Source organism: Tribolium madens, unplaced genomic scaffold (assembly GCF_015345945.1).
Source record: "Tribolium madens isolate multiple individuals breed KSU strain unplaced genomic scaffold, Tmad_KSU_1.1 Scaffold_91;HRSCAF=231;Tcas5.2_LG7, whole genome shotgun sequence".
Classification (NCBI taxonomy): Eukaryota; Metazoa; Arthropoda; class Insecta; order Coleoptera; family Tenebrionidae; genus Tribolium; species Tribolium madens.
The window spans coordinates 13,538,784-13,555,662 of NW_025401063.1; the positions used below are offsets into that span (position 1 = coordinate 13,538,784).

At 31.2% G+C, this 16,879-nt stretch overlaps 1 protein-coding gene across 3 annotated transcripts in view; it reads left to right on the top strand.

Annotated features, from left to right (window-relative positions):
• The first annotated feature begins 7 nt into the window (after positions 1 to 7).
• LOC123010450 (DNA-directed RNA polymerases I, II, and III subunit RPABC3) overlaps positions 8 to 16,879 on the top strand; it is a 66,052-nt gene continuing 49,180 nt past the window's right edge. Inside the window, exon 1 of one of the 3 annotated variants that reach the window (XM_044407349.1) lies at positions 8 to 182. In XM_044407349.1, coding sequence (XP_044263284.1) covers positions 110 to 182 — 73 coding nt within the window. In that variant the 5' untranslated portion in view covers positions 8 to 109. Of the gene's footprint in view, positions 183 to 7,310; positions 7,334 to 13,724; positions 13,769 to 16,879 lie in introns of those variants that run through there. The other 2 variants (XM_044407351.1, XM_044407350.1) reach the window with 2 other exon arrangements.

Sequence of the window (16,879 nt, forward strand, 5' to 3'; positions counted from 1 at the left end):
CTGACGACTGTCATTACTGTCAAATATTGATGTCTGTCAAAAATTGTTCTTTTGGAGAAGAAAATATTAAAAGTGTGTTAATTTTTGATTATTTACACGTTATTCGACGATGGCAGGTGTTCTTTTTGAAGATATATTTAACGTGAAAGATATTGATCCTGAGGGAAAGAAGTTTGATCGAGGTAAGGGGCTTTTGTGGTCTGTTTGTTTGCATATGTGACCGGCGTTTTCGAGGTTATGTTTTACCATTTCATAAAATTATTTATTTAAATTGTGTATATAGATTTTTCAAGTCTGCGAGCCGTATGGTTTTTTTCTCTGAATCTGAAAATCAAAATAAATGACGTTATTAACATATAAATATCGTCCAACATTGTATTGATTGTACTCCACATGTGCTAGTTATGGAGAATAATGAGGACTTTTTCTAGCAATCGATTGAACTTTTTTAAAGCATTACGAGTAAAATCAATTAAAAACAATCACACAAAATAGAATTTATGCGTTTTTGGATGTTGGAAACTCATGGGCTTGATACTAAACAGAATTACCCAAAAACAGTCTGTTTTTTCTGGCAATTTTTTTATTTATTTACTTAGATGTTTTTACAATGTTACATTTTCTAGTTATATGCTAGTTTTGAAATTTGCCAAGTTTTTACCGTCGGAAATATGGTCATTCTGTCTAGATTGTGAAGTATGTTAAAAATATGTATCATTATAACATTCTTTTATAATTGGATTTTGGAGTGCGAATTTTGAAATAAAACACGTGTAGCAAGTAAGTACTAACTGAACACATTGATTTTTTAGTCAAGGTTGGGGCTCTAGGGGATTCAGTTATAATAATTTTCCGTCACAATTTTATTATTACTGCGAATTTTTGCTAGACCTTAAGAAGAAATAATTAACTTTTGCTTTGCCACCGATTGTTTTTAAAAGGCGGTAGTTTAATCTAAATAAAAGGTAACTAATAATTGAATACATTGATATTTTGTGTACTGAAAATGACGTCATTTGAGTGCTGGAATAAGTCTTTGGCGTTAATTTAATTTTAGTGACGGACTTTCTTCACAATTCATTTTCAAATGTGAAAATAAGAATTATTTTTATTTTTTACAGCCACCTAAAATTATTCCACCTAAATGTCAATTTAGAATACAGCTCCTTTGTTTCCTCTTCTAATAGCCTGTAGCAAAAAAACCTGAAAAATTATTGTTCCATCAGAAATAAGTAGAGTCAAAGTGCAAAATTTAAACTCTCATAACTTCGAAATCTTTATAGATACATTTTTTTAAACATTTTTTCCATGTTCCTGGTATCTTACCTTATATGACATTTTTCTCTGGGGCGCGAGTTCTAGCGCACCCTGTATTTATGAACTGTATTGCTCACTCCAAATCTGGGTACGTAATCTAATCTAATTTCTCAATTTTCCCTTTTAAAGCGATATGAATTATTTTTATACCCGATTTTGACACTGACAATTGTTTATAAAAAAACGGATAATATATCAAAATGACAACCTTGCTTGACAAGACTTAAAGAGTGAGGTTAGTTCACAGGTCTTTAGAAGCGAATGTCATTTGGACATTTGTGGTGGACAAAATTTATTTTTCGGCCAGTACATAAAATACCTACTCGTATCTTGGCATTTCATCAATTTTGACAATTTATTCTAAAGGCATTAGGCATTCTAAAGGCATTATTGATTTCGGACGTCTTGTTTAACAGGAAAAGTGTTTTTTAAAATCATTTTGTAAAAAAGTTTATGAAATCGTTAAGAAAATAATAACATTGAAAGGAGTTAATTTTATAAGTAGTGATAGTGATGTTTAGAAAAGATATTTTAGAGAAAGATTTGGAGCAAGAGATAGTAAGAAAAGTGTGATAGAGGAAACGTAGAATCTAGTGTACCAACATTGTTTTATTCTTTTAAAATTATGGGAAATATGAATGTAATGGAATTTTAAAAATTGACCTGATACACAATGCTGAACTGGTTCATTTAAATAGAACTTTACATTTCACAATATTAACGGACATGCAGAATGAAAACGCGTAAAATTTAAAATATGATTGGAGAAGTTCAAAAAGCAGTATTTTGGACCGTTATCGTTGACAGTACTACAGATATTTCAAAAACAGATCAAGTAGATTTATTGATTAGTACGTACGCTTAGACATTGCCAATAATAAAATATCAATAAAAAGAAGTACCTATCTCTAGAATTTTTAAATCTGGGCGGTATGATGCACCAGGATATGTATCGCTATTGTTAAATTCATTTAGACGACTTCACTTAAATACAGAAAATATGATTGGTCAAGCATATGATGGAGCTAGGTGTAATGAGTAGTAGTGAAAAAGGTGCATATCTTTATTACGCAAAACTATAAGTTGTGAGAATCATCAAGCTTGCACCCTGTGTTCACTGCCTACCACATCGACTAAATTTGGTGCCATGTCACAGAGAAGAGTGCTTCGGTGCAAACAATGAATTTTTTGGAAACATTCGAAAGTGCTACGAATTTTTTGCCGATTCACCACAACGTCGATGTTAAAAAAATGTTGTAGAAAGTATACAAGAAGATGATGAAAGTATAATATGTCTAAAAAAGAAAGATTGTACATACACTCTTAAAGGTTTGTCCAGTACAAGGTCACCAAGGGTAAAAGCTATAACTGTTTTATTATAAAATTAAATCAATGATTGTATGTTTAAAAAAAATCCACAGGTAAAATATAACCATGATGAAGTCGCTACAGCTACGATACTTTTAAGTAATTTCATTTTTGATTTTTAATGATCTTATTTTTTTTCAACAATATTCTAGACTTTTCATGTTAATCGAAATTATTACAGGAGAATATAGATTTATTCCAAGTAGTGCCGTTGATGAAAACCTCCAAGGAAAACTACTGGCTTCATTAAGAAATGATAGTTGTTTTGACAAAATTTTTGAATATGCCAAAATCAAATGGTTGCAAACTTTCTCGTTGCGATTTATGGTTCCCTGTAGAGTTTGCATCGACTTTTTAATAAGATCACTTAAAAATGCGCTTGATTAAGTGACTTCTTGTTCGCCATACGAAATTTTGTAAAATTACATTTAGCTACACAATGTACTGAAGTTTCTTTATCTTAAATTTTATGTATCATCTCGAACAGGGTAACAGAGGTGGCTTATTAGGTTCTCAGTTTCTTTCTGTGACCGTTGTATCTGTAAAGACGCTGTCTTACAAAGTATTTTTTGATACATGTTTATGTAAACATTTGTCTTAAAATTGAATATTCTATTACCTGTTTAAATTTGAATTTGTAATAATAAAAACGGAACCCTCTATATTATACATACAGGTAGGTATAGCATGAGATGAATAAAAAGGAGAGATGATATGAAAAAAGGACCTTATCTGTTGATAACAAAGGTACCATGGAAGTAACTGAGAACATGTTAAAACCGGACGTTTTCCTGTTTTGTCGTGAGATGGTGAAAATCGGGTGTAGGGGTGAACGATGACCTAGACCCGGTAACCTTGACCGTCACCACAGATACAGCTGGATCGATCGCATACTTTACTACGACGCGCATGTCCTTCGCTCTCTCTTGCTTTGAAAACCGCGACTTGCATCTCCCCGTTCCTGTACTCAGAAATGAGAAGTTGCCATGCACCGCCTTTACTTCTTTAGTCCCGGATCTCACTAATGAACATTGTATTATGAAGATCCCTATGTCAATAATAGAAACTTGCTTTGCTATCAATGAAATGAAAGAGGTCATTATGAAAGAAGTCATTTGCACTATTATTACTGCAGTTCTTTATTAGGAATTACATACAAAAATAAACATCTTGTTGATAACTGAACATTAACAAATGTAAATATGAGAATTACTTTATCAGGATTTGCACCTCATTAATTACTACAAGTATTTTTTTTGATATTGCTTTATTCATTGTGCTCATCACAGAGTTTTAAAATTGTAAATGTTAGAGGAATTAAAAAAAACGAGTTATTTTTTTACGTTATACTTAAAATTAGATCTTCTAATAAAACTGCATCTAAAAATATTAATTCTTTTTTGGATTAAGAGTAAGGACCTGATTTTGATTTTCTCTATCTTCGAAACAACACAAATAAAGAAATAATGACAAGGTGCAAAGCTAGCTATCTTTAGTTACTGGTTAGTGACCTCGTAAATGTGACGAATTATTTTACTGCGGAGTTAAGTCTTTACAAAAGAAATATAAAAATTTTACTTAGATTGATTTTTTTGTTTTACATGTCTTGGTTTCAAGAAAGTTGTTAAAACAGATTATGTAATTTTTTATTTTTTTATATCTGATTATGGAGTTGTAAGGGTCTTTACCAGAATAGAAGGAAACACGTCACAAAATTTAATAAAACCCGTATCTACTAGGTGCATTTGTAAAATCAAAATTTTACCACATAATTTAGATGAATTTTCAACTATAATTGGTTTTACACTTTTACATGCCTGGAGCGAATCCAATTGAGGTAAATTACTGAAGGAGTAAGTCCCGTTTAAAATCCCCAGAAAATAACAACATTGTAAACTGTGTTGTACAGTGATGGACAGTGAATTTCGTCCACCAAATTTCCCTGACAGATTAAAAGTGTAAATTATTCTTTAGCTTTCTCTAACCTATTGTAGCTTGTTTTAAAATTTTGATTAACGTTTGTCATGTTGACAGAATGGTCGATGCTCCTTGCTACTTTTTACCTCTGTCCTTTGAAATGGTAGTCCTTGGTATGCCCAAAAGTATAGAGACACGTTCTTGGGACATACCTTCTTGTACTAGAGAGATAATTTTTATTTTATTAAACGCACTTAGTGCTATCATGTTCAAATTTGATTAAATTTGACAATACGTGTTTGAATGTCAGTATCATGACAATAAAGCACAGACTACAGTGAATTTTTGTGAATTCACGGAAATTGGGTGGACGAAATTCACTGTTCATCACTGCATACAAAAACAACAGGAGTCCTCCCTATGCAATCCTTATTTCACACACGAATAGAGTTTATTGAAGGAATTTTTAATATAATAAAATGGTAAGATTTTAATTTTTGTGTCTTGTAAAAGTTGAAGCAATAATATGATTATTGATAAGTTGAGTATACTTAAATTTGAATGTGTTTGGCGCCACCGTATGTGAAATAGATGTATGTGTGTATAAGTGTGAAAAATAAGACATTCAAAATTCAGTTTTTGGAAAGAGTTATTAATTTATGGGAGTAACGGAATTTTTAAAATATTTGTAGAAACTTTTTAAACAAGAAAGTGAAAAATATGCATAAATAATAAGCATCATTCATTTATTAGGCAAAATTTGGTGTGTTAAGTAATTCTCTTTAATATTTATAACATTGTGATTTAATTATGTAAAATATTATAAAACATATTTTTATAATTAATAATAACAAATAAGAAAATTGATATTTTTAGACTAATGCGAGTGGTAATAAGACTGGAAAGATTAATTAGTTTTATTCAGAGGAAATAAGCACTTTTTATTTTAAAAATACGCATTCATCTGCACATGTGAGTATATGACATTTTTTTTTTAATTATGATAAAAATTAATAATAACCTTCATTTGGTCTTTACCAGTTGCGGATTTAAAATTTCGGGCAGTATTGCTAATTTCACAATGTAAACTCTAAAATAACCTTTACATTAATAACCTCATTTTTTACTCTTGTCATGTTTATGTCATTTTGACTTATAAAATAACGTCACTGACAGAAAAGTTTAATTGTCAAATGTCAGTCATGATGACAGTAAAAGGTAGTTTACAGTGAACTTTTTGAAGTGACAGAAAAATACTGCCCGAAATTTTAATTCCGTAACTGTACGTAAAAGAATATAGACAACTGTCTTATTAACCGGCAATTAATAAAATAATAAGATCGACAATTAACGCTCTCGCTACCCTAACATCTTCAGCATTAACACATTTTTTAGAAAACTCATTTGTTAAATTGATTAAATATGAGACCAATTAAATTAACATTTAATTGCAATTAAATTTTATTTGACAATAATTTTGACATTTATTGGTAACACAACGTAAAAAAATACACTACATGACAATTAAATTTGATTCTTTTAAATTCTGAATTGAAGTTTAATTCATTCTCTGTAAATCGTCTACAGTGAATTAAAACTTTCATTTAGTTTACTTTTGAATTCCATTTTCTTCACGGAAAAACTTCATCGGGTAGCTTTCGACGTAAATAATATCCGGCGTTTGGTTTTACACCTCCTTCATCTCACCCTTTATTGGTCCACCCAAATCTTCATATTTTTTCCATTTGTACAACGCACATCATTTAGAAGTTCAACAAGTGCTTATTCAGTAAAATCCAACTTTTCATGATCGTTCATATAAAAATAAGTGGAAAGCTTGGTGGCAATTTTTAATTAACGTCGTCCTAACACTGATATTTTTAATTGCTCTCCCCCAACTCGAGTGTAACATTTGGAAAATCGCACGTATCTAGAATTTTTCGACATGACATGGCAATATTGCGCAATATACGCCTATAGATTTTTCGCGTTGGAATCTCCTCCGGTCTAACTCCAATGTGGTGGGGAAATTGCGCATTCGAAATACCGTCCTCCCCTCGGCTCTCCCCCCAATATTGCAAATTGCCGTCATCGGCCAACATTTTATTTCGTCTGTTTTAACTTTTAACAACGTGTTCGGGTCTAATACGTAATGTCGTGTTGCGTTTGGAGGCTTGTTGTGTTTATTATTTATTTTTTAATGTTACTTTTGATGGGGTTTTTGTCGACGACCATGCGCGGACCGTTTTTCCTCGGAAAATGGTAAGCACACCTACGCACGAACTAACAAGATTATTCATCTGTAAAGGAGAAATCACCGAATTTCTATTTTTTTTTTCATTTTTGGTATAATGAAATTATGTTAATATGTTTTCTTCTGTTACTTACAAAAAATTAAATATTTTTTTTATCAAAGTAGCAACATTACCACAAAAATTGTCCAAAATCTCACAAAAACATAATGGAACGTAAAAATAGAAGCCAAGGTCAAATGACACATGCATTCAATGTGCATTTTTGTACCAATCTCTCCAAAATTTATTAGGTAATCTGTGGAATAAATTACGTAGGCAATTCTGTTACTACTTCAAAGTCATTGTTTTTGTATAAACACATAATAATAAAATTGTTTAAGGGACTTGTTTAATAAAAAGTGTTGTGATACAGGGCGAGCTACTTACGTAACTAGATGTCGAGCTGACGTTCCAAATCGCAGGAATTACGATGACAGGTTTGACATTTCTACCAATTGGGGCAAGTTTTTTATTTCATCTTAGAAAATCTATTGATGATTTCCTTGCGTTAATTGGCCACTTGTATGTACGACGGAAATGCTGATTTAGGACATTTTAACTCTTATTTTTAGATATCAGATTTTTCAAAGAAACAACCACATATTTTTTTTTAAACTGTTAGATGTTAGAAGTATCCATAATTTAGTGTCATTTATCTTAATTTGCATTTATCACCTAATTTCGCGAATCTTTGTTGTGGTTGTAGCGGAAGAGAATGGAATTCCCATCAGTCTAAATTCTTAGTAATAAAGTGATAAGTTGTGGATTTTGTTTTGAATAATTAATGATTTCATTTTGTTACACAAGCTGGATTATAAAAAACGCCAAAAGTCATAACTCCATTATTTTTAAAGTTTAAGTTGGGAATAAAGTTGCATAGTCATCTATTTTTTGGGGTAATAGATGCTCAATCAATTGATATTGCTCACAATAAACAAACTGTTCAACTTTGATCAAAGTATGTATTGTCATATTTTTGAAAATAATGAAGTTATGCGTTGGGGCATATTTTTATAAGCCAGTCTGTATAAATACAAAAAAATGAACAAAATAGCTAAGAACGTAAGTACATGGAAAAGAATCGACGAATTGACTTGGTTTTGTTAAAAGAATAAGAAGCTTTTAATAATAAAGCTTTGTATTGGGTCTCTTTTATTTGTATGTACAATAAAGCTGTAAGCTTTCTTTAGGAATAAGTGGGACAAGGACAAAACCGTTTAAGTTTAACATGACAATTAGAAATTGACGTTTGCTTTAATTACGTTTTTGGAATCATTCAGTGTGATTTTAATGAAGAAACTTCTTTGTAGGAAGTATTACGTAATTATAATTGAATAGTGAAGTTTAAAATAATGGCTAATATTTGGAACAGCACATTTTATAAATTCACTAAAACTTTTCTCTAAAAAACTGCCGACTGTTCATTCTTCTAATGCATTTCAAAAATCAAAATTTCTATTGTTAAAATAAAAATTATTATAAAATAATTATTATAATTATAATTTATTATGGTACACAAGTGTAATGAAAATTCTAAAAATAATAAAATAGTATACAGGGGTGTTCTATTTAAAAAATTGAAATTGATGTCACTTCCGATGAAACAGGCAGTAGCATTGATTGAGCATCTATCCCAAACAATAGATGACAAAAAAAACTATTCAACTTTGTTCTAAGAAGTATTGCCATATCTTTAAAAATAATGGAGTTACATTTGGGGCGTTAATTATAATTCAGCCTATATAAATATTTACAGAATAATTTTTACGATGCAACAAAAGTAATTTTTTTTTGATAACATAATTGACTTTGTTTCAGTTTTGTGATTGGTTTAAATTAGAAATAATGAATCAGAAAACTGCAAATATGATCTATTTGCAATAAAAAGGTGGGGTAGCAGAAAATGCACCTATTTTTTAAATTTTGATATTTAAGGCAATGAAACAATTTCTTCTTCGACATAGTAGATGTGTGACTGAATTACAGTAATTAGTATAAAGTTAAATAAAAAAATATTTATTTTTATGTTTAATTAAAGTGAGACTTTCTGATAATCTAATGGTTACCTACACAAGATTAAACTTTTTTTGGGTTGCTTAAAAAAATGATAATTCTGCATTCCGAAATTGTTACATTGTACTGAATCAGAACAATATTTTTACGTTGATTGTCGTTAATATACCTAATTTTAGAGGAATTTAGAATTGTAGATTCGGTAACATTGATATACCAAAATTATTTATTAAGAAAATTGTTTTTTAATGATTAAGTAATTGTTATTAAATATAGGTAAATAAACGATTTTTTCCTTACTGATGATCTTGTATATGTTTTTTCATAATTATTTAGTAAAAGTACAAAAAGTTTGCCAATAAAAGCCACACAAAACACTAAACACAGTTACAATTTAGGATACTGCTTCTTTGTTTCCTCTTCTAATAGCCTGAAGCAAAAAAACGTGGAAAATTATTTTTCCAACAGAAATAAATATAGAGTCAAAGTGCAAAATTTAAACTCATAAGTTCGAAATTTTTATAGATAGTTTTTTTTTGACATTTTTCTTGTTGTTTAGGGCACCGCCTGATGATACAATGTCACGGAGGAGGTGCGCGACTTTCCGGACACCTGTATGCAGTACTTACCTGTGTATAAATAATCTGTAACATTTTTGGAATAGCATTTGTCGTCTCATTAGTTTTGGGTCCGGGTTTCAGGGGCTTCCCCGCACTCTCTTCAATATTCTGAGAATTCTCACGACCAATTGGTTGGTCATTAATCATTATTTTCTCTTTTTTAGCAACTTTTTATAAAAGAACCTAATTTTGAGTATCATAGTGACAAAAGTTTTATATCTACACAGCTTGAACTTATCAAAGGTTTAAAGATGTAACTACTTGCCCCATTTCCTGTTTTGCAAACTTGTGGGAAACTAAAGTGACTATTAATTTTTTTATTAAACTAAATTTAGATTTTAAACTGTTGATTTATCGTCAAATTTATTTTAGAATTATGATCGGTGTTTTATACATAGGTACTATTTTTTTAGTTTTTTTTATTGATTCCGAACCCTTGCTGATGGAATAAAATTCATTAACAGAATTCACAGGAAAAATTTGTTTTTTTTCCTTCATTTTTTTTTGTTGATACCTACACTACCAACTTTTTTATATTAGGTTACTTTACTTAAACACAAGGTAAAAACGTGCATCTGATGTTCTGATTTGATCTGCCAAATTTAGTAATTCGACCTTCATACAGAATCAACCTAAACAAATTCTACTTTAGCACAATATGCTTACCGCTAATGATGCATAAAGAGAAGCTCTTAAGTTGTAAATTGAAACTTTCATTTTATTTTTGCTTATTCGTCTGGATTCTAGTGAGAAACTGCTTCGTGTCTAGTACCAAGTCTTCTTGAGATGTTTATCGAAAGCGCAACACAATAGAAATTGAACCGTCATTCACTTTGCGGGAAACCTTGAACTCGTCATCATAAGTTTGTTGAAGACTTGCGTCTCATTAGTTGTCCCGCATCTACAACAATGCGTTACTAATTACATAACTGCCAGGATTATACTAAAAGAGGTGCAATCGGCGAGAATTGTTAACTAGTGGTCTTTAAAAAAATGCATTGTTAATTAGATATAGAAAAAATGGCGAAATAATGTATAGAACAGTCAGTGGATAAAATACAGGGTGAGTCATATATCCAATAAAGACCCTAACCGATTTTTAGACGCAACTCAAAATACATTTTCAGATACCACTATGCGTTCATTGATGTTTTCTATTATAAACAAGATACCTAGCTGTGATAGCAATTTTTATAAATCGGAATCTTACGATGTACCTTTGACGGTACAGATTCAGCCACAGCGTTTTGGAGCATTCTGCATTTGTCAAGATCATGTTAGTTTTTTTGTCGTTTGAGTACCTACATTTTGAATGCAAGAGAAAAAAAGGTGGGATTGATGACATTGTCAAATTTAACTAATGACATATCAACAATTAGGTACTTTGATTTAAATTTAATAAACTACATTTTTCAAACGTACTCGTACAAAAAGCAAACTTAACTGTGATAATGTATTTTGGGTTGCGTCTAAAAATCGGTCTTGCGTCAAAATGTCTTCTTTTGGAAAGGAACAAATTAATACTTAATTGCATTGGGCGAATTCATTCAATACTGTGTTTTGAATAATAAAGTTTGAATTTTTCTTTGCACTTTATTGTCGCCAGCAACTATCGATAATTAAGGATTTCCATGGCCATAATATTCAAGGTCGCCATCTTGTCGCCATGTTAGAGATGACAAAGTTCGAATCACCCTTCGCAATAAAATCGGTCGTAAATTAGAACGTCAAGCGTGCTTCGAAGATGTTTTGAAATAATTTGTCACAAGAATGGGACTTTCCGGCGCGACCTAGGCCAACTAGGATGAGTCGGCTCGTGTGGTAATGGCATGAAAAAACAGTTGGGTGTGTCCGGGGGCCATTATCAGCCAATCGGAGAGCTTTTTGTTACCCTAGCGCCGGCAACATGGCGACTGTAGCCCTACTGAGTCGAACGCTCAATTCTCCAATGCTTTGGCTTATGTGAATTAATAAATCCCGTGATGTACGAGTACATTTATATGAGAACGTTGGAAATTATCCCGAATAGAGATTGTATTTACCAAGAAGTTTCCGATATTGATGACAAATGGTATTTGTGGAATGTATTAATTTATTATTACATATTATTAATTTTTAACATTACTGTTATTGATGTTGTTATTCCTACTACCTGTTATACCTACTAACTGTATACTGAGATCTATCTATTTTAGTAGGAATAATTTTTAGTCAATTTAACTAACTGGGACACAATTACAATTATTATTGCTGAATTATTAAATTATTGTGTTTTTTACAATGATACTATGTATACCCTATTCTAATATTAATCTTATTAGGTGATACAAATAATAGTTGGTATATTATATGTTATTATAGGAGTAAAAGTGATATACAGTATTCAGGCTGGTGTTGCCGCTAAGCCATAAACCGTACCCCTTGTAAATCTTCATAATCACCTTCAAACCGAACGCTCGTGCCTGTTTCTTTTGTTGTGAAAATCGAGGGTTTTCGGTACCTTACTCAATTTGTCTATCCTTGTTTTTCCATGTCACTGTATCTTGTCGGAGTAAGAGGAAGATAGTGACGTAAAACTTTCAAATGAGAAACAGAATTCCGGATCAGTGAAAACAAAAATGTAAAGACTCAAATTTTAAAATTTATTTAAAAATATTTAACAAATATTCGTTTTATAAAATGAAATAATAAAAATACGATACATGGACCTAATATCCTACTGCTAATAATAATTATGTATGAGAATATTTTTCGCATGAAGAAGTGTCGTCACCCAACCCAAATCGAGGGCGAAATGTTTTGGAATAGCAGATGAGTTGTCAATAACATTTTAGGTACATGTTACAAACAACATTTTTTACTTTCCTTATCCTACAAGGAAAGTATTGTAATCAGCTGAAATTTGACCCACCCAGATTTTTACATTTCTGGACGAATTATAGCTTCAAGAAGATACAATAAATTGTTGGGGATATTTAGAATCATGAAATATACCTTATTAAACAGTTAAATCTGATAAAATAATAATAATAATTGGTACCGAACTAAAAAAAAAACTGTACCCCAGACTCGAACCCGCGACAACTTGATCTATTTCACGTGCAATCCGGCACTCTAAATTATTGTCGTTATTAGAATGTTTTCCAAATAAGTAGGATAAAGAAGGTCGTGTGATGTTAACACCAGATTTTTGTTAAAGCTCCCAATAAACGAATTCACACCTCTTAATTAAAAAAAAAAAGTTGCCACCATAGTAACCAAATGGGCTTTTTCGTCCTCAAAAGCTGTTTTTGGGGACTGAGTAACTAAAATAACCATTTTACGTATACTATTTTATTGAATCCGGGAAAGACTCACTTTAGGGACTCAAATGAGTCCTTAATATTGTCGGGAGCGTACCTGTAGGTACAAAAAATAACTATTTCGTAATAGCTTTTACTGTTTATATGAAGGCTTTTTGAAATTCCTGAAAAAAGTTTTTCTGAAGGAAATGATATGGGCTGAAATTTCGACTATAGCGGTTCTTCCCATGACCAGGCAGAGAACGATTTTACTTACACATCAAACAATTTTGCGTTGACTCATTCAGAATTAGGAAACTTGTAAATTCCAGTTAAATTAAAAAACAAGAACGAAACCTTATTTTTTAACGCTATTTACTACTAAATCTGAAAAGTTTATTTAAACTTGAGATTTTTATGATTGATTAGAGGTGTAGTCCAGAGAAATTGCTCGCGAGAACAAAATGTTGATGTTTATCTTGAGTGACATTGATAAGTGTTCATTCTTGCCCTTAACTATTTACTATACGCATGTCGAATGGGCGCCGTCAGTGACGTGGAAAAATATGAATTAATTTCGTAAAGAGATCATTGTATTTGCCATCATTATCATTGTGATATTAAGGGCTGAATCTTTTTGTGGGCGGTTTGAATAACGTCGTGGCTATTGACGTCATTACGCCCCGTTCAAACTGCGTCACTCGCGCTTTCTCCTCTCCAGTTTTCCTTTTTCTTGAACTAAAGAGTCATCTTTCCAGCGACGAGAGAAACTCGTCCAAACTCGGTTGAACAATTTTTTTATCTGCTTATAAATTGTTTTTAAATATGTTTTTATCCTGAATTATAAATTTGATTACTTCTAATGAGAGAGTGGAGTAGAAATAAAGTGTAGGTGAAAAGTATGTGGTTGATTTTTAAGGGTGGAGGCAGTTGTGTGTAATGATTATTAATCAGATTGGTATGTTTTCTCAAAGTAGGTGTTTATTTATTGCAAATTTTATAAACGTACCCTATGTTAAGGTGCTTTAAATTTCGGCATGGATTTACAGGCTGCTTCAAAATAAATTTTCTACACTTTGTCAGCGAAATTTTTGTTCAAAAATATATGAACTGTAGTGTCTAATTTTGTGGTTGATTCTAGTTTTCTAGTAGACATTTATTTAATGTATGCGGTACCCAAATTGCTTGAAAATAGTTCAAATACCTACTTACATTAATTTACAACAATTACTTACTTAAAAACAACAGTAGCTATGCAGCCAGTGATGGCAAAAGTATTGCATAAAATGTTGCCAAAAACAGTGTTAACAAAGTTGCATTTTCTGCAACTCTTTTCAGTTACGCAATAGTATACATACTAAAAAACAAGTTTTGTAAGACTTGAGGCACGAATTTAAATTTGAAAAACAAGTGGCGTATCCACGAGTTATTTTAAAAAAATGTGTGTTTTAAGGTCTTATGAAACGAGTTTGTTTTATACTATATTTCGTAATTTGCCCTCTAATTTTAAACGATTTAGTCGCCTTTTGACTATTTAGACGTTGCGTTCTATTATATGTCTATTAGAGAATCAAAATGGAGGCAAATTACAAAAAAATAAATGAAGCTGTGTCTTAGATACTATGGAACATAAAACTGTAAATTTTTTTCAGAACCTAATATTTCATTTTACAAAATATCTTTTATTCTTCGACACTGTCAAAATTTACGGTTTTTCTCCCGTGTAAGGAAGTTTTGACAACTGTTTGGCATTTCTCAATACAAAACGTCAAATTATTTTTAACAGATTTAAAGCAAGTTTAAGCCTTGTTGACTCTAATTCGAAGAATAAAATGTTGTATTCCACTCGTTTGAGTGTAAATCTGACGCTTTATTCCACCTCGTGGATGGTAAACCACTCGTTACACTCGTGGTTTAAAAATCCACTCGGTCAAATAAAGAGTCCGATTTACACTCAAACTCGTCGAATGAATAACTATTAAATAAAAGCAAGTGCGTGTTATTTTCACATTAGCAACACTGACGCACCTGACATATTAACAGGTATACTGGGCTGCGCCAGAACTCGCGCCCCAGAGAAAATTTTCAAGTAAGGTAAGATACCAGGAACATGAAAAATATGTTTAAAAAAAATTTATCTGTTAAAAAATTTTGACATTTATGTTTTGACATTTGACATTTTTTTTATATCTATTTAATGATGATCTTGTATATGTTTTTTTACAATTATTTAGTAAAGGGACAAAAATTTTGCCAATAAAAGCCACAAACAGAGTTACAATTTAGGATACAGCTTCCTTGTTTCCTCTTTAATAGCCTATAGCAAGAAAACTTGGAAAATTATTTTCTAACAGAAATAGATAGAGTCAATAAAGTGCAAACTTTAAACCCTCATAAGTTCGAAATTTTTATAGATAAAATTTTTTTAACATTTTTTTCCATGTTCCTGGTATCTTACCTTATATAGCATTTTTTCTCTGGGGCGTGAGTTCTGGTGCACCCTGTATAGTGTCAAACCTCCGGTTTAAGAAAAATATTGTTTTACGCTTAAACAACGCTGGGAAATATTGTAAAATTATTTCCCAAGTGAGAGCTGTGTTGCAAAAACTGTGGGAAAGTTGAGAAAAAAATTGAGTCCAAATGCGATTTGACGCCGTTGGACTATTTTTTATGGAAAATTGTTAAAGACCGTTGTTACTCCAACGATCCACAAACCATTGACACACTTAAAGAAAACATCCATCGAGCTATTCGTGAAATAGAGACAAATAATCGACAGTGTATTGCAAAATTGGGTTAAGAGAATGGGCTACTGCCAAGCCAACCGCGGCAGTCATTTAACTGAAATAGTTCTTCATAAATAATCGGAAGGTGTACTCTCTTGAACAAAGCAACAATGATTCAAAAATATTCAACAATGTAGATTTAATAACAATCTTAAAAAGAAACCAACCCTATATGTACAAAGTAGGAATACCCATACTTTACTAACAAAATTGAAAAGGGGCGCCAAATTCAAATTTGCAGCCAGGCGTTGAAACCCCTTATTATGGCGGCTTTGAAATTTTTTGCAAAATTATTATTACGATAGTAACATGGTAGCATCAGCAATCTGAAGTAAAAAGTCTTCTTGAACTATCGTATGTTGTTGTTTTTCTTTATTAATTTAAAAGTTTTCTCTGAACAGTAAGTCCTCAGAGTGCTCCTTTATCTAAAATCATTTTCTGTGTGTGACTACATAATATTTCCTCTGTCACGCTTGTCCGGCCTTTTTAACATATACATGCAGGGTGCGTCAGAACTCGCTCTCCAGAGTTAAATTTCATATAAGGTAAGATACCAGGAAGATAGAAAAATGTTGAAAAAATTCTATCTATAAAAAAAATAATATTCCACAGGTAAGTACTGCATACAGGTGTCCTAAAGTCGCGCACCTCCTCCGTGCCCTAAACAACAAGAAAAATGTCAAAAAAAACTATCTATAAAAATTTCGAAGCTATGAGAGTTTAAAATTTGCACTTTGACTCAAATTATTTCTGTTGGAAAAATAATTTTTCAAGTTTTTTTGCTACAGGCTATTAGAAGAGGAAACAAGAAAGCTGTATTCTAAAACGTATAACTTTGTTTTATGTTATTTGTGACTTTTATTGGCAAAATTTTTGTAAATTTACTAAATAATTATAAAAAAACACATACAAGTTCATCAGTATCATTAAATAGACATAAAGAAATATCTAATGTCAAAAAATAAATCTCAAAATTCTTTGAAGATTTTTTCCATGTTCCTGGTATCTTATTTATTACTTGAAATTTTTCTCTGGGGCGCGAGTTCTCACACACTCTGTATATATAAAACAGGTGTTTATTTTTAATTTGGCGTCATAGGTGACTATGAGTGTTTGGTGAACAGACCACAATTTTTATTACGTCCAATTATTTCACCATTTATTGCGGTTAGTTTGTCCTAGATATTTTTTGTAGGTATTATAGAAAAGACATTATTGATCTTAAATGTAAATCTTAAATGATCAATCTTAAATATGGAAGCATAAATTCGACTTAAAGAGTT